General features: G+C 36.5%; 1 protein-coding gene across 2 annotated transcripts in view; it reads left to right on the top strand.

Annotated features, from left to right (window-relative positions):
• The window catches only part of nckap1l (NCK associated protein 1 like), a 165,353-nt gene that overhangs the window by 5,963 nt on the left and 133,474 nt on the right, over positions 1 to 25,916 (top strand). The window contains exons 2-8 of one of the 2 annotated variants that reach the window (XM_051672271.1): positions 4,489 to 4,811; positions 16,632 to 16,742; positions 16,850 to 16,942; positions 18,173 to 18,229; positions 18,321 to 18,463; positions 23,850 to 23,940; positions 24,820 to 24,957. In XM_051672271.1, the coding sequence (XP_051528231.1) occupies positions 4,800 to 4,811; positions 16,632 to 16,742; positions 16,850 to 16,942; positions 18,173 to 18,229; positions 18,321 to 18,463; positions 23,850 to 23,940; positions 24,820 to 24,957 (645 nt within the window). In that variant the 5' untranslated portion in view covers positions 4,489 to 4,799. The remainder of the gene's footprint in view (positions 1 to 4,488; positions 4,812 to 16,631; positions 16,743 to 16,849; positions 16,943 to 18,172; positions 18,230 to 18,320; positions 18,464 to 23,849; positions 23,941 to 24,819; positions 24,958 to 25,916) is intronic. The other variant, XM_051672270.1, reaches the window with a different exon arrangement.

A 25,916-nucleotide genomic window follows, 5' to 3' on the forward strand; every position in this document is an offset into this window, starting at 1 on the left:
TTTAACAAAACATTTTTTTAGAGACAAGCTTTTAGGTTTGAAGTCGGTAAACAAGTATGGGTTATCTTTTTAAATTTAGGTGGCACTGTCTCCAAACTGCTCGGGTATCCTCAGGACATATCAGGTCATAAGATGCATACCAGTTTTCTTTTCAATCGGACAATGCATTCAAAAGATATATATACTCTCCTCATGATTATTCAAAACACCATAGGATGGTGTCCATTCAACAAAGGGACATACCAAGCTTAGAGGAATCACAGCCAAGCATAATCAACTTTGTCTTCATGTAACTTTTCAACAAAGAGGAAAATCAAAATGTGATTGGGGAAGAGCCCAGCAACACTTCAGAAAGCACAATTCAAATATCTCTGTAAAAAATTAAATTTTAACTGCATTTGTCAAGGTGGGGACACAAACTCACAACTTCAGAACTTTGACCAGAAGTTCTCACACAGTGCCACTCAGTTGATATGTCTGACTGATACCAAAGAGACATCACAAGGTTAGAGTTAGTACACTAGTGTGCATTATCTTTTGAACTATAGGTGGCGCTGTCTCAAAACTGTTCAGGTATCCTCAGGACATGATTTAGATGATGCATTCCAATTTTCTTTTAAATCTGACAATGCTTTTAAAAGATATATAACTTTTTAATAAAATTAAATATGGAGGAGAGACAGTATGGCCAATATGGGAAAAATTGGTATGGTTGAAATCCTCATGACCCACAGAATCAACCAACACCCACCCCTATCAGTATGACAAATTGAATCATTTTCCTATGTACGGTTCTATGGGCTGCCATAGAATCCATATACACCAACCTCATGATTTTAGGACATACAGTTCAAAAGTTACAGGCATAAATATCAATTTTCACATCTTTTGACCCATAGGTGGCGCACTCTCCAAACTTTGCAAGTAGCCTCAAACCATGGTCCTGATGAAGCATACCAAGTTTCGTTTCGGTAGGCCACAGCATTGCTGAGATACAGCCTTGCATCCAGTTTTACGTTGACCTCGATAACTTTGTGTTAATGTAACTTTTCAACAAAGTAAAAAATACAAATTCAGTATTTTTTTATTCTATGCGGTTCAGTGTGGAGATTATTTTGAAAAAATATTTGTGCAAATCAGGCAAAGTTTGAAGGAGCAGTAGTGAAAAAACATTGAATGACATAATCCAAGATAGCGGCCACTGTAATGGGCGGAGATTTAATTAAAGGAGTCCGTGTGAATCATCAGGAGGAGAGTAATCAGACTTCAGAATTCTGTCTCTAGGACAAAGGGTTCAAAAGATACATGCAAAAGAAAAGTGCATTTTTTAACTAGTGGTGGTGCTATACAGTATGTCCTAAAGATCCAAAATTTGGTATAGGAACTTTTCATGACTACCCCTATCAGTGTGCCAAATTTTATCATTTTCCTATGTATGGTTCTATGCATCACAACCAATCATTGAAGTCACCATATCAACTTCGTATTAATGTAACTTTACAACAAAATGAAAATAAAAATTTGATTGGAGAAAAGCCCAGCAACCATTTAGTAAGCATCATACAAAGATCTCGGTAATGACAGAAATTTTAATTGCATGTTTTGTTGAGGTGGGGATTTGAACCCATAACCTCAGAACTTTGACCAGACATTCTTACACAGTACCACTCAGTTGACATGTCAAACTGATGGCAAAGAGACATTTCAAGGTTAGAGCCAGCACACAAGTGTCGATTATCTTTTGAACTAGGTGGCGCTGTCTCAAAACTGCTCAGGTATCCTCAGGACATGATGTAGATGGTGCTTTCTAATTTTCTTTTAAATCTGACAATGCTTTTAAAAGATATATCACTTTTAAATATGGCAGAGAGACAGTATTGCTGATATGGGAAAAATTGTTATAGTTGAAATCATGACCAAAGGAGTCCAAAGACACAACCTCATGATTAGGACATACAGTTCAAAAGTTAAGGGCAAAAATAGCCGTTTTTACACATCTTTTGATCCATAGGTGGCGCAATCTCCAAACTTTGCATGTACCCTCAGATCATGGTCCTGATTTATTTGTTTCGATAGGACAAAGCATTGCTGAGATACAGCCTCAAATCCATTTTCACATTGACCTTGTTAAATTTATGATACCGTAATTTATTAAAATAGGCAAAAATCCAAACTCTGTATTATCATTTCTGTGCAGCTTGGTCTGGAGAATATTTCATGACAAGAGGAGAGTAATCAGACAAAAAAGAATGGTGTCTCTAGAACAAATGGTTTAAAAGATACACACAAAAGAAAAGTTAATTTTTGAACTGGAAGTGGTGCTATGGAGTTTGTCCTAGAGGTCCCGAATTTACTACGGGCACTTTTCATGAACCCCTCTCATGAGGCCAGTTCACACTGTCCCAACAAATGCCAACAGACACCAACACTTCCAACATTCTAAAGTTGACTGTTATATTTAGAATGTTGAGAAACATAAGTGTTGTGTTCACACTGATCCAAAAAACACAGACAAATTTTTGTCTTTGCATGTCGTTATTCGTTATATGACTGACAAAGAAGAGGTTGTGAATGAAGCCAAACATGTGCGATTTAATATAGAAATATTAGGTGCGATTAATTAAACATGTTTAGTATATAGAGACATTTGGCTATAGCCTATTAAACACAACTATGTTTTGAAAACATTTAGTGTTTTCTGGGAACTTATTCATTCTGAGAGTTCTGTTGGAGGACAGCAATCCAGCAGCAAAAAATAATAATTACATATGAGGTTTGTCCACAAAATGTGGGGAAAGTTTTTTATTTTTTTATTTTATTTTCTCCCCAATTTGTAATGCCCAATTCCCAATGTGCTCTAAGTCCTTGTGGTGGCGTAGTGACTCGCCTCATTCTGGGTGGTGGAGGACAAATCTCAGTTGCCTCCGCATCTGGGACCGTCAATCCACACACCTTATCATGTGGCTAGTTGAGCATGTTACCATGGAGATGTAGTGCGTGTAGAGGCTTCACGCTATTCTCTGCGGCATCCATGCACAATTCACCACACACCCCACCAAGAGCAAGAACTACACATTATAGCAACCACGAGGAGGTTACCCTATGTGACTCTACCCTCCCTAGCAACCAGGCCAATTTGGTTGCTTAGGAGACCTGGCTGGAGTAACACAGCATACCCTAGATTCAAACTTGTGACTCCAGGGGTGGTAGTCAGCGTCTTTACTCGCTGAGCTACCCAGGCCATAATATAATGTGGGGAAAGTTAATATTTTATATTATTGCAGATATAAGTTAATATTGCTTATCTGCATTTAGTTTATTGTTTGCAATTTCTGTGTGATTTGACACTGTTTGAGAAATAAAGGATCTCTCATGCGAGTGAAAAGAGCACTTCAGCACAAATTAATCTCTGTCCATGTCATGCTTATTTGTACATGTTTCCTCACACGTTTCATCCACTCAATCTGCTGAACTCAATACTAACATATTATTTTGTTTTCTTTAGAAAGTAACGGAATGTTTTAACAAGTTTGCTACAAAAATTTGATTAATCGTGATTGACTCCCTATCAATGCAGGTGTGGCTGCGCATTCATTTTCTGTGAGATGACAGGGACGCTTACCTCATTGTCATAAAGTCAGATTATGTCAGAGTTTGTTGGAGTTTGTTGGAAAACCATACCAGATTGCTCAAACATTTCAAGACCCGACAAACACTGGTTGGATAAGTTGAATCGGTGAAAACAGATGCCAAACGAACACTAACAGGGTGATCACACTGACCCAACAGAACCCAATAAATGTGTTTACTGGCATTCATTGGCATTTGTTGGGGTAGTGTGAATTGGCCTTAAGAAGTTTGAATTGAAGCAGGAATTATGGAGTGAAGTACAGACTACATTGTTGTAAGCACAACATGAAGTACAGAAATGTAGTGACTGAAGACAAAAGGAAATTAAGAATTATAACAGAATTTCACCAAGATGGCCTAGAGCACCAGAAATTCCTTAGAGCCATAAAACTAAGAGCTGACAAAATGGCTCCCTAAAGTCTTGTCTGGCCCAGCTAAACGAGATGTACCCCATCTGGCCAATAAAATGAAGAAATTAAACTTCATGCTTCTGAAGAAACCATTTTATTTAATAAGAATGTACAAGTGTTTGGTATGTAATTGATTGTCTCTTAAATTCCAGAATGATGGTGTGAAATATTTTCGGGTTATTTGCAGTTATAGTTTTCTTATGAAATTCATGATTAAAATGTTCAGTTTTTGAGCAGGAAACTGACAAACCTTGGAACAAAGGCCATAAATTAGTTATCTTGAGGAGAGGACACTCTTGATCATGTGCCTCTGAAAAGCAGCCTCTGATTGTCTTAGAGCCTCTTTGGGGTGCGGCCAGTCTACACTCAAGGCTCTGGTACCAAGGAAGAAGTTTTTTGGTCTTCTCTCTTCTTTGGCTCTTTTCTTCACTCTTCACTTCCTCTACAGCTCTGCATCCTCCATGCTCTTGCCCTTGTGGCTTGCAGCCTTGCCCCGGCATCCCTCAAGTTCTGTACCATGTAGAAGTCCAAGAAGGCTCGGAGTAAAGCTCAGAGGAAGCCCCTCACTCTCTGGTCTACGGTTCACACACGTGATGGGAGTTGCAAGTCCTCCTTGCGGAAGGAGACCCCGCCTCATCATCCATTGACGCAACAGACAACAACTATCCACGAACTTAACAGAGTCCAAAACATTGACGGAACCCCCAGAACTTTTTACAAAGAGCCCAAGAACCAAGCAACGCAAGGAAACGCAAGGAAATGCAACGAAACGCAAGTACATCTCCAGACTTTTGCTGAAAGTACTGGTGTATTATTTAAATACTTTGGGTAATCCAGTTGCAAATTGATTTATACTCAAAGAAATGGTTCTTAAGGCACTGACTCCATAAAGTTCATTTTCTCTGTATTGATCATTTCTTTCACATTCTGTCACTTTACTCACCAACCTGCTTCATGTTTGTATGTGTTAGATTAGTTGTTATGTTTAGATTAGCAATAAAGTCTTGTTTGTATTCAAAGATCATTTGACTGTGGTATATTTTGATAAATAATCTCATCACTTGATTTCTTCAAAGATCCAGCCCTAAAAGCTATACCTAAAATATGTGTGATATTATTTTCAATAAGCCATGAGAATAATATTACTCCAATAAGTGAATTAATCATAATTCCCTTATTAAAGCTAATTCCTTACAATAGGAATTGTGAGCGGATACAACGAGACGTTGTATTACAATTTGAATCGTGGAGAATTTTATTCAGACAAATAATCTAATTATTTGTCATTTATCTTTATTATAATGCAGCTAATTCCATTACAAATAGACATACTGTTCCCTACATTATAATGATGGAGAAGTAAATTCCAACAGAATTAAAAATTTTAAAACCACTTTTTGCTAGACTCAAACTCACAACCTTTTGAGCATCAGTCCAATAGTTTAACCACTGGGTCATTCAGCTGACACATCTTAGTGATGCCAGAGACTGTCCAAGCTGATAGTACAAAATGATTGCTGAGAAAATTTTGTTATAGCCAAGTGGATTTGAAGCAGGAATTATGCAATGTAGTCCAGCCTACATAGTAGTAAGCACAACAAGAAGACTCAGAAGTCAACAGTAACTTGATAACTATAAATAGAGCACCCACATCATACTTCGAAAGCGGCAACATTTGAATTGCACGTGTGTGCATTCTTAGCTACAGTAATGGTCGACTGAATACGACAGACTGGAAGAGACTCTTAAGAGAAGTGGAAAACAAACAATATATATGTATTAACTCATGTGTTTACAAATACAAAAACATTTGACACAATCTAGACATATTTATGTGCAAATGTGTGTAAAACATAATTTATTTTCGGAAAACAGCTTGTCTGTTTGAACTGTAACATTGTTACCATGTCAGTTATCTTGTCTGTTTTTCATATTTAGGGATTACATATATACTATTTATATGTTAAACTTTGTCAGCTACTTACAACATAAAGAGAAAAGGGTGAATGGTCATGTTTTAAATGTTACTGACTGCCAAAATTACTAGCATTTCAACATAACTCGCACATCCTGAGCATCTCACTCAACCAGGCGCTTTTCTGTGCGAGTGAATAATGTATTAAAGGAGCTGAAAGCGATTTTAGCTGTTCTGGAGCTTCCATGAGATTAAAGGCCACAACTCACTTACATAGAAGTTCTTCTTAGTTCTTTTATCACAGGTTAAATGAAGTTCGAAACAGCTGAGCAACGACATACTGTTAGCGAACATTCAGAGACCCACCACACCGCTGTGGGAGGCATTTAGAAGTAAATTTAAATAATGTGCTAACACGCTATACGTGGTCATAATATGCACCGATTACACTCTGTTATTGTAATTTATGATGACACTGATACACTGCAAAGATGGGTGTATAAAAGAGTGTTAAAATGTAGAATAAAGACAAACGACTGGTAGGCATATCTTACTATGGGCAGATGCGTGATTGACTTTCGCTGCAGATGGCACATGAGTGCACCAGCGCTAGAACCAGTTTTGAAGTGGCTGGTTATGACTTCATCACAACAACATTCCACATCAATATGCAGACTGTGTTTTATACCCAATTTATACCAGACCAGCTTTCAAGAGTTTCAAAATCATGGCGACTGAGTAGTGATTTATCTACATAAATATTTGTCAAAAAATGTCTCCTTACATAGTTTGAATGTTGACGTAATCAGACTAAAGTGATTAAAATATGCTTCCACACCAGTACAGAGAGAGACTGGCCATACGTTCCAAATAGGATAAATCACCCTCCGAAGGGCAATTTGAAGGGAGAACAATTATGATAGTCATGCTATAAGATCGCTTGAAACAGAATTTTCAATAAAATTGACTTAAAGTGCGTTGCGAATTACCCTTTTTTTTGAGCCCCATCCCACAACTTTTAGCCCTACAGAGCTTTCACAGTTGCTGGTAAAGTCTTCGAAGGAAATGGAGCATGGGGATGATCACTTCTGAATGGAACACACCCTGGCTATGCGCTTGTCATTATATTCACAGTTAACAAAAACTGCTACTAAAACAGTCTTTTCAACAACATGTTTATTTTATGTTATCTTACCATACTTACACTACACTAAGAGAGAAATTGTTTACGAGGATGCATTTTATCATAGCCTTTTTTCATAGCAGTATAAAAAATTTACTATGGGGCACATGCAGGGTAGGCATACTTAGAACACAAGTGAAAAAGGCTTGTGACATATTTGTTAACTTCATTTTACACCACAGAAGGGAGGAGTGTCACGCGTGAGGACGGGACTATTCGAACAGGATTAGTTTTCCGGACATATGTCTGTAAAGTAATTATTACTGCGGACATCTGTAATATTTGCCATCGATTCGTACGGGATATGCAATGTCTGTAAAAATCGCAGAGATGGGTGTGTCTACAGCATTTACACACTGCTGTCACATGTAATCGACCTACAGTGCTGGACGGATTACTTGTGAATTGTAATAAGGTACTAATTACAATTTACATGACAAAAAATACAATCAGTAATGTAATCTCATAGATTACATTTTTGGTGTAATCTAACCTAATTCTATTTTATTTTATGTCACATGAATTTAAGTAGGATAATCATTTTAACATAAAAGTTCAAAAGAGGAAGAAAACATATTTCATTCTTTATAACTAACAAAAAGAGCCTCACAAAAAGAGCTCCTTAAGACATTTTAAAAAAAGTGCATTAAACATTACATGAATGAAATAAACATTATATCTAAAAGCAATGACAGTGCATGGCCAAAGTTTATAATTCAAAACACTGAGACATCAAGTTAATTTTAAGTGCATAAAACAATAGCAGCATTACAAATATTAATGACCATAAAATCAACATAAAACTATCATAAAATGAATGAAAATTAATGATAAAAAAATCAACAAAAACAGCGTTGCCTAGGTCAAAGCTTTTACCTAAAAACACTGAAACACTTTTAATCCTTACTGCTTACTGATAGTCCATCACCTATTCCAAAGCTGAGGTGCATGATATTATTTTTTAAACAGCAAGAATTTTCTAAAACAGCAGAATATTTTAAAACAGCAGTCACACAAGGAACAACTGTGTCAAGATTTATTGCAAGTTTCATGCAGTGGACGGTATAGCAATGGGTTTTGTTTTTATATTGCTGCACATTTTGCAGTTGAACTATTGTGTACCCTGCAGGCAAGACCCTTAGAGATGGCATCCACTAGATCCTTTGAAGCAATTAAGTTCAATGTGTGAGCTGTACACCATTGGTGAGGTAGTAAGAAATAATATATATATTTTTTAAAAACCATACAGTATCTAGTTCATTTTAAGTGCATAAAACAATAGAAACATTACATGAACAAACAGTACTGAACCTGAAATCAACAGCAATGACACTGCTAGGTCAAAGCTAACAGCTCAAACTATGACACTTACTTTTAACTCTTAATACTTAGTAATAGTCCATCACCTATTCCTTAGTACTTGGTTTTTTGTAACCTGATTACATAATCCATATGACATGTAATCCGTTACTACCCAGCAATGCTGACCTATAACAAAATGTATACTGTGTTGATTAATTAGGCAGGAAATATTAAACATGAGCATTCACTGTGTCTGTGATTATTAGAAATTGATCGTAATGTCTGTCTAAATACAACAGAACTGATGACAATAACAGGACTTCAATCTTATATTACACTCTTGAATTAAAAATATGGACAATGCCTTCACATTGTGTAATTTTATTTGTCCCTCTGGAATACAGGTGCATCTCAATAAATTAGAATGTCGTGGAAAAGTTCATTTATTTCAGTAATTCAACTCAAATTGTGAAACTCGTGTATTAAATAAATTCAATACACACAGACTGAGGTAGTTAAGTCTTTGGTTCTTTTAATTGTGATGATTTTGGCTCACATTTAACAAAAACCCACCAATTCACTATCTCAAAAAATTAGAATACATCATAAGACCAATAAAAAAAAACATTTTTAGTGAATTGTTGGCCTTCTGGAAAGTATGTTCATTTACTGTATATGTACTCAATACTTGGTAGGGGCTCATTTTGCTTTAATTACTGCCTCAATTCGGCGTGGCATGGAGGTGATCAGTTTGTGGCACTGCTGAGGTGGTATGGAAGCCCAGGTTTCTTTGACAGTGGCCTTCAGCTCATCTGCATTTTTTGGTCTCTTGTTTCTCATTTTCCTCTTGACAATACCCCATAGATTCTCTATGGGGTTCAGGTCTGGTGAGTTTGCTGGCCAGTCAAGCACACCAACACCATGGTCATTTAACCAACTTTTGGTGCTTTTGGCAGTGTGGGCAAGTGCCAAATCCTGCTGGAAAATGAAATCAGCATCTTTAAAAAGCTGGTCAGCAGAAGGAAGCATGAAGTGCTCCAAAATTTCTTGGTAAACGGGTGCAGTGACTTTGGTTTTCAAAAAACACAATGGACCAACACCAGCAGATGACATTACACACCAAATCATCACAGACTGTGGAAACTTAACACTGGACTTCAAGCAACTTGGGCTATGAGCTTCTCCACCCTTGCTCCAGACTCTAGGAACTTGGTTTCCAAATGAAATACAAAACTTGCTCTCATCTGAAAAGAGGACTTTGGAACACTGGGCAACAGTCCAGTTTTTCTTCTCCTTAGCCCAGGTAAGACGCCTCTGACGTTGTCTGTGGTTCAGGAGTGGCTTAACAAGAGGAATACGACAACTGTAGCCAAATTCCTTGACATTTCTGTGTGTGGTGGCTCTTGATGCCTTGACCCCAGCCTCAGTCCATTCCTTGTGAAGTTCACCCAAATTCTTGAATCGATTTTGCTTGACAATCCTCATAAGGCTGCGGTTCTCTTGGTTGGTTGTGCATCTTTTTCTTCAACACTTTTTCCTTCCACTCAACTTTCTGTTAACATGCTTGGATACAGCACTCTGTGAACAGCCAGCTTCTTTGGCAATGAATGTTTGTGGCTTACCCTCCTTGTGAAGGGTGTCAATGATTGTCTTCTGGACAACTGTCAGATCAGCAGTCTTCCCCATGATTGTGTAGACTAGTGAACCAAACTGAGAGACCATTTTGAAGGCTCAGGAAACCTTTGCAGGTGTTTTGAGTTGATTAGCTGATTGGCATGTCACCATATTCTAATTTTTTGAGATAGTGAATTGGTGGGTTTTTGTTAAATGTGAGCCAAAATCATCACAATTAAAAGAACCAAAGACTTAAACTACTTCAGTCTGTGTGCATTGAATTTATTTAATACACAAGTTTCACAATTTGAGTTGAATTACTGAAATAAATGAACTTTTCCACGACATTCTAATTTATTGAGATGCACCTGTATATGTTGAGAAACACAGGGCTCAGTACAATTCCCGCACTCACTCTGCTCAAATCCTAAAAAAAATGACGTGTTCCTTCTAATTTTCCTAACCAAAAGAAAACCCACTCGTTTCTTTCTTTTTATTTTTTATTTTTTTTACATGGGTAAATAAAAAGTCGACAGCATAAAATGCTTGAGAAAAACATGCATCAGTCCAAACATAACAGCCAGCGTTATCTGAAGTTGTGAAGCTCATCTTACATTTTCTGGTATCTTCTCTTGACAACATCTACTTCAGACACTCGGAGAATTTAAGAAACAGAGATATTTAAAGGGTTCAAGGGCTGGAAAGTGCAGATTTACAGGCTTTTTTTACCAACATGTCAATTCGCATGGGTTTAATATTACCATGGGTTATTTTTACAGGGCGTTTTATAATAGGTAAAAAACGGTGTAATTGTTTTTCCGACACGGGAATGTGCAGTCCATAAAAAGTCCGAAAAAAATGACTGACTTGACCAATTCACACGGGATTAAAATTACTGAGAAGCTCTAGTTATTATTACATTACCCCATGCCCCCATATAAAACAAATCCCATACGAATAGGGGACTACGGAGATTTGAGGAGGATTTGTCGCCGGTTCAGCGTCTCTCCTCTTCTTCATCTAAAAGCGGCTTGCCTGTCCAGTACGGCCGTGAAGATCTGCGAGCTGGCGCGTTTGATACAATGATATTTGTTGGAGATTGTGGTGAGGAGGGGGCTGTAATGCTGACGATTATCCCTGCCAGGCACACGTCGCTCATTGAGATCAATTGCTTTTGGGAAGTTGACGCATATCCCCTCTCCTCCCTATCTAGCAAGGATGGGATACAGAGGAAGGAGAATATGAGGGTGATTGCCGCCGGCTTGAGCCCGCATCTCTTCTCTTCTCAGGAATATACTTTTATTGAAAGCCACTAGAAGCACATATTTCAGCGGAAGTTCAGTTGAGATGTGGGCTAAAAGTGGGAGTGCCGTGCCACCAGCTTCATCCATTGGAAGAGTTCAGCAGTTTATAATCCTCCAGAGGTCCACGACCGCAGTAAAGATAGTTTGCGGTTTGAAATTCAGACTTTGATTGGCAATAATTCTGCTGTGCGTTGTCGTAGACATGTAAATAATGTTTAATATTATTCTTCTTCGTGATTTGTGAATTCATGTGACATCATCCTCCGCTCCACAATCGGTCGTTTTAACATTGTGACTCTTTATTTATAATGCAAATATCTCCAAGTTGAACACCTTGAAGACTGAAAATTTTCCTTCTCTAGTGCTAAGTAGCTCTTTTTGCTGCTGTTTTTTCTGTTTTGCTCAGATGAGAAAACTTTATTTTTTAAGATTTAGGATTTTTTTTTTTTTTTTTTTTTTTTTTACTTTTATTTTATGGACTTGTGAAGCTGTGTTTGTGTCTGGAAGACTTCTTTTTCAAGTAAAGACTTTTTTGTGTGCAGTTTTTTGTATCAGATGTCTCTTTTTAGAGTCCAAACAAAGACTTAATTGATTGGTGGTTTAGTGGGTTATTTGCCTATCCATTGACACCAGGGTTTAAATCTGGAGTTCGCCATGTGTCAGAAACCACTCTTATCTTGACCAGTGTAATTTGTGAATTTTTTTCACAGCAGTTTTTTGTGTCAACCCTTGTTATGTCCACGAGTCGGTAAGATGAAAAATAAGCACTGTTCACATTTAATGGCTATTTCTATTACATATGTAGTCTGGTTTCATGAAAATTAACTTGTTTTAGATAGAGCCTGATCTGTGAAAACTTTCACAATTCGCATTTGATTTGCGTCTTACTGCTTTATCCCCATTGCCTTGTTTAATAACATCATATAGACTGTCTCAATGGATAACGGTCAAAACCATTAGATAAATCAGCTAATTAAAAACTTACCATCTAGACAGTTCACACTAGGCTTAAATAGACCTTCATGATCTGTGAAATGTTTCACAGAACGCTTTTTAAAATCTAACACTTGTTTAAGTTTTTGAGTCAACAGTTTACCTGTAAAATCAGTGTTACAGGCCTTGAGAGGTCATATTCTTGAAACTTATGATAATTGTGAGAGTTTCAGACAAAACTGGATTTGTGAAAACTTTTACAGATTGATTTTGCTCATTTTGATGGCTTCATGAATATTGGCATTGGGAAAAAATAAGGATATAAGACATAAAAGTAAATATAGCTGCAAGCAGCAATTACTAGGCTGAGCACTTAAGCAGCAGAATTAGCAGCTTAGCAAGCATAGCCGGCTCATCCAATGAGGCCAAAATCATCCTTTTAGATCAAGCAGTATAAAGGCAGTTTGTACATAGAACCATTTATGATAACTTCTGACCACTAGATGACACCATCCTGAAACTTCATATTGAATCTCAGGACAAGATCATAGGGTAAAATATAAATTTTGGTATTAGTGTTGTAATTTTAGCCTGAAGTACTGAAAAGAAATGTTCCAAAAAGCAATTTTCCAGATTTATGCATCACTTCTTAGGTACCCTCAAAGCATGGTGGTGAGGAACAGCCTCAGATCATTTTTTGCCACCTCTCGGTCAAATTCATAAATGTGTTATTTAATAACCGTCTTGTCTATCGAAAAGATTTTTATAACTTTTTGTCAGCAGGGTCCCTAGGTGAGAAAGGCAATATTTTGTGCGAATCGGACGTACAGCCTAGGAGGAGTTTGAAAAAGTAGGTTTTCAATTAAATTCATAACAGCGGATAGAAAGTATAGTGGACCATGGAAAGTGTGGTTGCACCATGCTCGACATGACCCAAGGAAGCGAACAAAACAAGTCCCATAAAAACAGGCCAAAGTAATCCAAAGTTCTAAGCGTTTTATTATATCTTTTGACCACTAGGTGGTGCTTTTACAAAACATTTTGAGTACCTTCAGGACATGGCCCCAGTGACACATAATAATAATTATATACAGCAATTTATGACATAATTTGAAATGGCTGATGCCCAATATGGCCAATATTGGAAAATTGGGTATCATTTGACTTGTTATTCCCCAAGGAATCTAAAGAGACCAGCCTCATAATTTAAGGCCAACTTTTCAAATGATATAGGCAAAAATAGCAATTTTTTTTATATCTCCTGACCACTAGGTGTGCAGAAACTGTGCAGGTACCCTCAAGTCATGATGGCTATGATATATACCAAGTTTCGTGTCAATACGCCAAAGCGTTGCGAAGATACAGCCTCACGTCCATTTTGGCATGCTTGCCGTCAAATTCGTTGAAGCGGTATTCGAAAGTGGTTTGGTCTATCAAAAATCTTTATTTACATTTTTGTTCCCAGTGTCTCTAGATAACACACAACAAATTTCGCATAAATTGGACATACGATCTAGGAGGAGTTTGAAAAAGTAGGTTTTTCAGAAAATAAAAAAAGTGGGAAAACGAAAGGGCGGAGCAAAATTTTAATGGTATTTCAATAGATTCGCTATGACCCAAGGAATCAGAGAAAAAAGATTTGTATTCTAGGCCTTATGGCCCAAAAGTTATAAACATAAACATAAGTTACATTTTTAACAGTTGGTGGCGCTAGAGCGTTGGAGTTAGAGAGCCACAGACTCCCAGCCAGAAGAAGAAGAAGAAGAAGAAGAAGAAATATAGCTGCAAGCAGCACTTGCGGGGCCAAGCACACCAATGGCAAAAAATGTGACTGCTGAAAATCATCGCTTTAATGATATATTCAAAGTGGTTTAAAAACCATGAACAGAATTACTTATAATGTAATAAAATTGTATTTCACTTTTGACCAATAAATCATGTCAAGGCATGGTTATAATGGCACATATAAAGTTTCATGTCGATTCACCAAAGTCTTGAAAAGATACAGCCTCATATCCTTTTTGGCATCTTGGCATAAAATTAGTTGTTGCGTTATAAAGAATGGTTTGGTCTATCAAAAAGCTTTTGATAACTTTTTGCCAGCATGGTGTAATGATGATGTAGGCCACATTTGGTGAAGGCCTGAGGAATGGCCTAGGGCTAGATCGCAAAAGTAGGTTTTGTTGCGTAACTAAAATATTTAATGGACGATTTGACTGATACCAATGGTTCTTGAGGCAAAGTTGTTCAGAATGAGGACACCTATCATAAGATATGAATTACTTGTGTTTTTGTAAAACTCTGCACTATACAAAACCATTTACACGCATGTAAAATGTAACAGCGCCACCCGGTGGCCGATTTAATTGTCAAATTTTGAAAAAACCTCTCAGGCAAAGAGACAAATATGTCCACCGCGTTTCATTCCGATCAGCCTTTGTTAACCTTGTCTAACAGCTGAATTGGATAATTTGCCAGCCAATGGCAGCCATGTTCCTCAAGATACACAACTGTCCTCATGGTCAATGATAGCAACTCCAACAAAGACACTGCATGCAATTTTTGAAGTCAATCAGACCATGGGTTCCGTAGTTAGAGCCACTTTCATGTTGTTTCCTGTTATAGCGCCACCAAGTGGCCAAGCCCCACAACTTTTTCTGTGTGTTTTCAAATTTGAGCCCTGATATAAGTGTGTCAAATTTGGTGAAAATATCTCATTCAATTTAAGAGTTATATCAATTTTCTTAAAAGCGGAGACAACTTTTACAATCGTCAGCTTGTTTTTGGTACTTAGAATCTAAATTTTGCCATGTTCCTTAGAATATTATAGAACTTGCTTACCACGATTCTTCTGGTGGTGGTTTGATTCCGATTGGATGAATGGCCTAGAAGCAATTTGTTAAAGTAGTTTGCACCAAATTCAAAATGGCAACAGGCCATAGGGCAAACCATTGCAAATGTGGTATCATTGCACTCAGCAAGTCCCCAGACCCAAATGTCTCAGGCACCTTCAGGGCATGGTGCTGATGACACATGCAAAGTTTCGTAACGATACAGCAATGCATTTGTAAAATACAGCATTTTGCACAATTACTACATCTTTCAACCTGCCAATATGTATGAAGTCATCAAACGGAGTAAAATAAATCTGTGAAAGTTTTCACAAATCCAGTTTTGTCTGAGACTAGAGTTTTCTATCATAATTATCATGTGCTTCAAAAATATGACCTCTCAAGGCCTGTAACACTGATTTTTCAGGTAAACTATTGACTCAAGCACTCAAACAAGGGTTAAATTGCAAAAAGGTTTCTGTGAAGATTTCACAGATCAGGATGGTCTATTTAAGTCTAGTGTGACCCATCTAGATGATCAGTTTTTAATTATAAGCTGATTTCTCTAATGGCTTTGACCATTATGCATTGACACAATCTACTGTATACGATATTATTACACAAGGCAATGGGGATAAAGCAGTAAGACGCAATCAAACACAACCAAATGTGATTGTGGATGTTTTCACAAATCAGGCTCTATCTAAAACAAGTGGATTTTCATGAAACCAGGCTGCATGTTTAATGGAAATAGCCGTTAAAAGTGAAGCGCTTTTTATATATATAAATACATCACAAGGGTTGACAGACAAAAAATTAATAAATCAGACTGGTCAAGATGAGAGTGCTTTCATTCTTCTAGGTGATCAACATATGGAGATATTTGCATTATACTGTAAAATAAAGAGTCACAATGTTTAACAACCGATTGTGGAGCAGAGGGTGATGTCACGAAGTCTGAATTTCAAACTATCTTTACTGTGGTTTTGTTTGGAGTTTTGAAAGTCATGTGACTTAGCCAGAAAAACTGAGCTCCAAGTGTATCTCAGAAAAGAAGAGCACTCTGAATCTATTATTTACCCTTCATCCTTATCTGCTGACCATCTGAGACTTAGTGATTCAGAATAATCAACGTTATGTCTCTAAATAACAGCTTTTATGTAAAGCAACAGTTCACCAGGTTTGGATAGTTTCCATAAATATCTATATTGTTAACCTGTCAGAAGCCCGTAAACCTGTAAAGATGAGGTCAATTAATTTGCATATGCCTTTAATTACTGTTGTTTCAGTAATCTAAGTTAGTTCGAGGTTAGATCCTCAGCTCATTTTCAGTTTCTGTCTTCTGCCTTTGGAAATGTGGAGAACTTTGTCTTCAGTAAACTCTCTCTCAAATGATTGAAACTCAATTTTGACTCCTGGTATTTATTATTCATACTGTTCTCTCTAATGGGTCTAGCTGTATTACCCTACACTTTTTATGTGATTTTGCAGTCTTTTGTCTTATTTCAGATTTGTACAGATTCAAAACGAAGACCATTCTACCTTACTGACAAAAGCATGGAGTCTGCCATAAAATACATAAACAGAAAATTTCCCAACATTGACTTCAGGGGAAACAGTGTGAGTATACAAAAGATTCATTACTTATCGGTTTGAAATTGGGCTAGTGTTGGTTCACAAATGCTGAATAATTCTTTGACTTATTGCATCTCAAAATATTTCTGCAGCAACATCTGAGTAGCATTCAGAAGCAGAAGTCTGCTGTTGTGGATGGTCTCCACAGTTACTATGAGTCCTTCATTGATGTCATGGAGTTCAGGGTGAGAATATGTACTACTGTCACCAAATGTCCTTTTCAAAGCAAATCAGTTAAATTGGTGGCCAACTTGGTAAGGCCCCCGGGCAGCTATTTTCTCATCATATCATTTGGTACTTGTCAGCTGGTTAGGTTCGGTGACCAGCTAAAAAGAGGCACACCAGCTTGCCTGGGCTGAGAGACGATCAAACCATCCTAGGCTGGTTTAAGCATTTTTGTTTGTTTGTTTTTTCCCGAGCATGTTAGAGTAAGGACTGTCGTAATGCCTAAAATGTGATTGGCTCTTTTGAACTTCCTGTCCTACAGTGCCAAATTAAGCATTCAGATTTCTCCCATTTATTTCTCAGCAAGCTGTCTGTCTCCTCCTCTTTATATTGTCTTGGACTAGTATGAGTAGATCACAAATATGAGCTCTTGAACTGAAGTCATAATGCACCTGTGAATATTCCTGGCACTCAGTCTTAATGAACTGATTTACCCACATTTGTGTGGGCTCTAACTTGTCTTAGGGGACTTTCACACTGGCAGGAACAACTGTACTCTGATTTGGACCGCAACAAACATGCCCAGTATGAAAACCATCTCAGACTAACCAAAATTCACCACCGCTGCACCTTTAGACATCCTTTAGCCTGTGGACACTTGTCACTTTCACAGTCCCACCAAATACCCCTGTGCATATGGGACCATCTTTGATGAAATATTAAAATATGATACTGTTGAAAATAAATGCCCTGACATCAGTGAGGAGTAATTTTAATGAAGTATATATATATATATATATATATAATATATATTACTGGAGCTATAACCTCAAATACGAGGTTTTGCATTTTATCACTGTATGTATTTTAAACTGCTGTAATAATAATAATAATAATAATAATAATAAACATGAAGTTGAGTAAATGATGACATAATTTTCATTGTATGTGAACTATCCCTTTATGTTTTTTACAGATCCATTCTTTCTTCTGTGGAACACAAAAGGAGATCTTAGGCAGCATGTTAGTCTCGGTCACCATTCACATTCACCATGCCTTTTTTCATACAATGAAAGTGAATGGTGACTGAAGCTGCCATTTTACCAAACATCTCCTTTCACAGAAGAAAGAAAGTCATACAGGTTTGGAACAAGATGAGGGTGACAGAATAAAAAAATAGGATATAAAAAATAGATTGGGAAGTAATGGGATAAAACATTTTTATCGTTATACTTTTTTTTTGTCTTCAGGATCATGTTTATGAGTTGCTCAACACAATAGACGCATGCCAGTGCTTCTTTAACATTGTAAGTATTACACTTGAAGACAAGATAGGAATTAAAAAGAAGGCAGAAGAGTATTCTATGTTTGTTCATCTGTGTACATGAACTCTTTCAGGCTGTGAATTTTGACCTCACCAAGAACTACCTGGATCTTATCATCACTTACGCCTCAGTCATATACATGCTGTCTCGTATTGATGACAAGAAAGCTATTGTGGGAATGTATAACTGTGCATATGAACTGTCCAAAGGAAACAGGTAATGTGATGACATTTTGAAAAACAAAATTTCAACAACTTATGGAAACAACTTCCATAAATATAAAAATTACAAATGTCACACATTTACTCATAATCTTCTAAAAATATATATACAATAGATATACAAAATTGATATTTAAAAGAAAAACAGATGAGACACTTTGACAGACTGTTCCTTGCAGAAAAATCTGTACATATTCATTATATATATATATACATATACATACACACACACACACACACATATATACATATACACACATACATATATATATATATGTATGTGTATATATATATATACAGGTGCATCTCAATAAATTAGAATGTCGTGGAAAAGTTCATTCATTTCAGTAATTCAACTCAAATTGTGAAACTCGTGTATTAAATACATTCAATGCACACAGACTGAAGTAGTTTAAGTCTTTGGTTCTTTTAATTGTGATGATTTTGGCTCACATTTAACAAAAACCCACCAATTCACTATCTCAAAAAATTAGAATACATCATAAGACCAATAAAAAAAAACATTTTTAGTGAATTGTTGGCCTTCTGGAAAGTATGTTCATTTACTGTATATGTACTCAATACTTGGTAGGGGCTCCTGTTGCTTTAATTACTGCCTCAATTCGGCGTGGCATGGAGGTGATCAGTTTGTGGCACTGCTGAGGTGGGATGGAAGCCCAGGTTTCTTTGACAGTGGCCTTCAGCTCATCTGCATTTTTTGGTCTCTTGTTTCTCATTTTCCTCTTGACAATACCCCATAGATTCTCTATGGGGTTCAGGTCTGGTGAGTTTGCTGGCCAGTCAAGCACACCAACACCATGGTCATTTAACCAACTTTTGGTGCTTTTGGCAGTGTGGGCAGGTGCCAAATCCTGCTGGAAAATGAAATCAGCATCTTTAAAAAGCTGGTCAGCAGAAGGAAGCATGAAGTGCTCCAAAATTTCTTGGTAAACGGGTGCAGTGACTTTGGTTTTCAAAAAACACAATGGACCAACACCAGCAGATGATATTGCACCCCAAATCATCACAGACTGTGGAAACTTAACACTGGACTTCAAGCAACTTGGGCTATGAGCTTCTCCACCCTTCATCCAGACTCTAGGACCTTGGTGTCCAAATGAAATGCAAAACTTGCTCTCATCTGAAAAGAGGACTTTGGACCACTGGGCAACAGTCCAGTTTTTCTTCTCCTTAGCCCAGGTAAGACGCCTCTGATGTTGTCTGTGGTTCAGGAGTGGCTTAACAAGAGGAATACGACAACTGTAGCCAAATTCCTTGACATGTCTGTGTGTGGTTGATGCCTTGACCCCAGTCTCAGTCCATTCCTTGTGAAGTTCACCCAAATTCTTGAATCGATTTTGCTTGACAATCCTCATAAGGCTGCGGTTCTCTCGGTTGGTTGTGCATCTTTTTCTTCCACACTTTTTCCTTCCACTCAACTTTCTGTTAACATGCTTGGATACAGCACTCTGTGAACAGCCAGCTTCTTTGGCAATGAATGTTTGTGGCTTACCCTCCTTGTGAAGGGTGTCAATGATTGTCTTCTGGACAACTGTCAGATCAGCAGTCTTCCCCATGATTGTGTTGCCTAGTGAGCCAAACTGAGAGACCATTTTGAAGGCTCAGGAAACCTTTGCAGGTGTTTTGAGTTGATTAGCTGATTGGCATGTCACCATATTCTAATTTTTTGAGATAGTGAATTAGTGGGTTTTTGTTAAATGTGAGCCAAAATCATCACAATTAAAAGAACCAAAGACTTAAACTACTTCAGTCTGTGTGCATTGAATTTATTTAATACACGAGTTTCACAATTTGAGTTGAATTACTGAAATAAATGAACTTTTCCACGACATTCTAATTTATTGAGATGCACCTGTATATATATATATATATATATATACACATATACACACACACATATATACATATACACACACACATATATATATATACACATACATACATACATACATATATATATATATATACATACATATACACACACATACATATATATATATATATATATATATATATATATACAGGGTTGGGAGGGTTTCGTTTGAAATGTATTCCACTACAGATTACCGAATACATGCTGTAAAATGTAATTTGTAACGTATATCGTTAGATTACTCAAGGTCAGAAACGTAATCTAAATACTTTGGATTACTTCTTCAGCACTGGTAGATTTTTTCACTTGTTTTGAAAAAACTCTGCCAGTACAGTAAGACAAAATACACATGTTAAAAATACAATCTTATGCAGTGTTGTTGCAAAACAAGATAAATCAATGTGATCTTGTTTTAAGGATTTTTAGATATTGTTACAGGAAAACAATACACAAATTATGATCAAGAATACGATTTGTGCCCTAAAATCAAAGGTCTTACTAGAAAAAAAGAAATTATGATCTAACATGAATATTCTTGATAAAAAAAATATGGTCGTGCCTGGTAACATGTGCACATAAAATAACTAAAAATAGCATTTTAGCTTAGTATAAAGCTGACAATTTACACAAGGTTTATTTCTATTTCTTCTGCTCCAGACTTACTTCAAACTTACTTCTCTGTCTGCTCGTATGAATGTAACACATCATAAGAAAGTGTTTCACCGCTGCTCAAACACTCTTTGGATCGCATCATTTATATGTATAAATGTTTTCCATCTGAAAGGACTAAATATTAAATGACACTGTAATGATGAGGAGGCGGAAGCCGAGGAAGAATCCATATGCGGATGTTTATTCAAACAGTCCATCAAAATCCAAACACAGTGTCAGAAAAACAGGCAGTGAGGTCAAAAACACGGTAAAGCAGTCCAACCAGGCAAACAGGCAAAAGGGGAGATCCAAAAGAGAAGTCAAAACAAACAGGTCAAAACACTAGGCAATAAGGCAATGATATAAACACTTGGTAAGGCAGATGATCTGGCAATACTTCGCAATATGGGAATGAGCATGCATGGCTTATATACTAGGCAAACAGGAAATGACATTACAGGAACTGATGTGGCAGGAAACAGGAAGTGACGGTTCAGAATTCAGGTGAGGGCTCCCTCTGGTGGGCAGGAGACCGCTCAGATGTTACAGACACAAATGACAATAAAATGCAAAGTAATCTCTTCAGTAATCAAAGTACTTTTTGAATGTGACTGTATTCTAATTTCCAATTATTTAAATTGTAACTGTAGTGGAATACAGTTACTTATATTTTGTATTTTAAATATGTAATCCCATTACATGTATTCCTTTACTCCCCAACCCTGTGTGTGTGTGTGTGTGTGTGTGTATATATATATATATATATATATATATATATATATATATATATATATATATATATATATATATATATACAGGGTTGGGGAGTAATAGGAATGTCCAGCATCATCCAATCACTGCCAACCACGTTAAAATAAAATGTAGCATTATACAGTTCTAAATCTATGTACTGATTACCATTGTCCCATGTCTGCCAAACATGTTGAGTGGTCCAAACATCATCTGCAGCCTGAAACTGAACTTTTGGTTGTATTTAAGGATTGAATGCACTTAGCTACATAGAAAGCCATAGGATGCTCCCTTGCTCACTATTTAGTCAGTGACTTAACCTCCAGCATGCTGGCTGTCTGCGCTGGTCTCAGAACAGTTCAAAATGCACCTTATTTTCATCCTAACTCCATATAAAGCCTCTGAAAGCAAAATTTTTCAGATTTTGGAAGAACCCATTTATTTTCAATGTGAAAATGCACAGTAAATATATAGGAATGCATTTATTAATGTTAATGAATAGAATCATATTGCACAAAGATAACAAATTTAAACATAACAAAATGTATATTAAAATGAAGCTAAATGATCCACAGATGTGTTACGGCTGAAAGTTATTTAAAATAATTAACATATTGTTTCTACTTTTGAGGAAATGCTGTGCCAGTGTCCACATATGTAGACATGAAGTTTATCAGCGTGCTGACATGTGGAAAGAGGCATATCAAACGAAACTAGAGATGCTACTGTTTACAACCAAACAGGTTTCAATGACAAAACATAAAGATATTTCTTTCCAGAGGCACTTTTGTTGGCGCTGTGTCCATAGGAGCACTTCAAGGAAATCGATGGCATGTTGTTGTGTCACGTAGACTCAGTGCGGCAGAAGTTAACCCTTTAAATGATAGTCTAGAGTCATGTGAACAGTATTCAGTCAGTTTTGATTCATTTAAATTATGTGTTGCGTATAGCAAAGCCAAAATACAACGCCCAAGCATGTGGACATGGGGTCACACAAGGATATATATATATATATATATATATATATATATATATATATATATATATATATATATATATACACACTACCGGTCAAAAGTTTTGAAACAGTTGACTGAAATGTTTCTCACGATCTTAAAAATCTTTTGATCTGAAGGTGTATGCTTAAATGTTTGAAATTAGTTTTGTAGACAAAAATATAATTGTGCCACCATATTAATTTATTTCATTATAAAACTAAAATTTAATTAAAAAAAAAAAAACGTTTTTGAAATTGATGAATTGGACCAAATAATAAAGAAAAGCAGCCAATAAGTGCCCAACATAGATGGGAACTCCTTCAATACTGTTTAAAAAGCATCCCAGGGTGATACCTCAAGAAGTTGGTTGTGAAAATGTCAAGAGTAAATGTCTGAAAATTCTAGGCAAGGGTGACTACTTTGAAGATTCTAAAATATATTTATATATATATTTGATTTATTTTGGATTTTGTTTAGTCACAACATAATTCCCATAGTTCCATTTATATTATTCCATAGTTTTGATGACTTTACTATTATTCTGAAATGTGAAAAAAAATATAATAAAGAATGAGTGTTTCAAAACTTTTGACTGGTAGTATATATATATATATATATATATATATATATATATATATATATTCTGCTGTTCCGATTCAATGATCCATAAAACCATAAAGGCAAAAAGCTGAATCCTAGGATTAAAGGAGGCAGAATATAAGACCATAAATGTTTATTTATTTAATTTATTTTATTGTGTATGTGTGTGTGGGCGGGTTTGGGTGGTTTATGAGGACATTTCTTTAGGTTACAAACTGGTAATTACAAGGGTATTATGCTATAAATGTGGTTTATGAGGACATTTCTAGTGTCCCCATAATTCAAATCGCTTAAAAAACAAACTAAATGATGTTTTTTTGAAAATTTAAAAATGCAGAACGTTTTTTTGTGATGGTTAGGTTTAGGGGAAAGAATCTGTAGCTTGTATAGTATAAAAATCATTATGTCTATGGAGAGTCCTCATAAGGATAGCCGCACCAACATGTGTTTGTGTGTGTGTGTGTGTGTATGTGTGTGTGTGTGTGCAGTGATCCTGCATACCCTCGACTTGGACAGATGTTCTTAGAGTACGATCATCCCTGGAAGAAACTCTCAGAGGAGTTTGGTCCTCACACCAAGGTGCGTCACCTGTACATTTTGGGTGCTTTGGCTCCTCCAGTCTGTGACATGATCAAAGTCCACCATCATGAAGGATATATCAATTCTCTAAATGTGATTACATATGTGGTTTAAATAAAGCATAAATGTCACATACTTAAACAGCTTTATTAAGATTTATAAGGAAATTTGTTATTAAGTTTCATCTTCATAACGGCAGACCTGTTAAACCAGTGGTTCTCAATTTTCTTTTGGTGAATTGGAAAAAAAGTGAATTGTGTCGACCTTTACACTAACAAACAGATGACTTCAAAGCTAATGTACATAAACTAGAAGCCACAAAGCTCTTTTAATTATTATTATTATTATTATTTTGCTTTTTACATGTGTGGAAATTAATCAAATTGTAAAAGTCATGCCAATTTCTTTAGTAAATGTAGATTTATTTATGCTCTGCCCAAAAAATTAAATTAACTAGATATTGTTGTGTAGAATTTTTGTACAGTAAAACCTACAAAAGTGATGTCTGATTTGTTAGAGAGAATTATTCTTTTGTTGATTATTTTAAATTAATTGGATGAACTGGTTCACAAATCAGTCTAAATGATTCATTAAAAAATTGCTCTTAATCAAAGTTATTTTTTTAAAACCCTTATCCAGTAATCACAAATGACTGGAAAGGTCTTAGAAAAGTTATGGAAATTGACTGGTCAAAATATGTGGGGACCCTGAAAATATGTGGGAACACTGGGTCTTTAAAGAGGAATATAACATGTTATTAAACACTGAAAGCGAACAAAAATGAAAGCTAAAATATTGCCATTAATAATTAATTTAAGACCTATAACACAAATGGGCTACACTTCATTTGAATGTCTGTGTCTCTTTACTGTTGGTCAGTCTGTGACAGAAGCTCTGCTCTCACTGCACCTGGTGTATCCCCGGAGGAACCTGACAGCAGAACAGTGGCGCAGTGCTCAACTCCTGTCACTCTTGGCATCTCCTGCAGCCATGCTCAGTCCTGCGTGCTGTGAAACTGTATGTACTGCCTCCACTGCAGCTCCTGCATCTGTGTTCACACTAGATCTGACTGTAAACACCACTATGATAACAATATTTCAGTATACTTATTATATTATATTCTTTATATTATATTTCACAGGGCAGGTTTATTTTTGAAAGTAAATTTCTGTATTTCTGTATTTAAAATAAATTTTCTGTATTTCTGTAAATTTGTGTCTTGGCTACACAAAAGCTTTGGAACATTTCCACCATTATTACCCAGAAAAAAAAAAAAAGATACACTTCAGTGAACAAAAACTGATCTTATGTGACGGGGCATTTTGTTACACTATATGGGGTAAGTTGTGTTAAAGGAACCTGCAATTAAGCAGCCTGTTATTGGCTTTCAAAAAATGTAAACAGCAAAACAAAAACATTTGAACCATACACAAATATTAAACCATTGCTGTGGCCAACAAGTCAGGATCCTGTCCTGGGGCCTGTACCATGAAGCTAGTTGAACAAACACAGGATTGGGTTACAGGATTGGTTTCGACCAATCCAATCAGGCTTAACTGGTAACATGCAGGGGTGTAGCAACATGGTGGCCTGTTGCGCAAAGCATTCTGACCGCACCGACAGCTGACTTTTTTCTCCGCTCAAAGTCCTATGACGTTGACACATAGACGGTCACATAGTCTGGGCTACAGACCTTGTTCATGGAGGCTATTTCCAGTCCACACCATTGAGCGTTTGTTGCGTATAGAAACTTCCAGTATAGCCTTTATCAATAGCAGCAACTACAGGATGGAATGATTGTTGCTTGAACGATTCCTCAGAAATACTTAATCTAAACAACCCTACCTCGGATTCCAATGATTTCCCAGGAATGATGAAACAAAGATTTTATGTTAATCGACTGTATGAAAGCACACATTTGTGGTTTCAAGGAAGAAAGTTCATACCTGTGAAAGTATCTGATGTGGTTAGCAAGA

The sequence above is a fragment of the Myxocyprinus asiaticus genome, chromosome 35 (assembly GCF_019703515.2).
Source record: "Myxocyprinus asiaticus isolate MX2 ecotype Aquarium Trade chromosome 35, UBuf_Myxa_2, whole genome shotgun sequence".
Lineage (NCBI taxonomy): Eukaryota > Metazoa > Chordata > Actinopteri > Cypriniformes > Catostomidae > Myxocyprinus > Myxocyprinus asiaticus.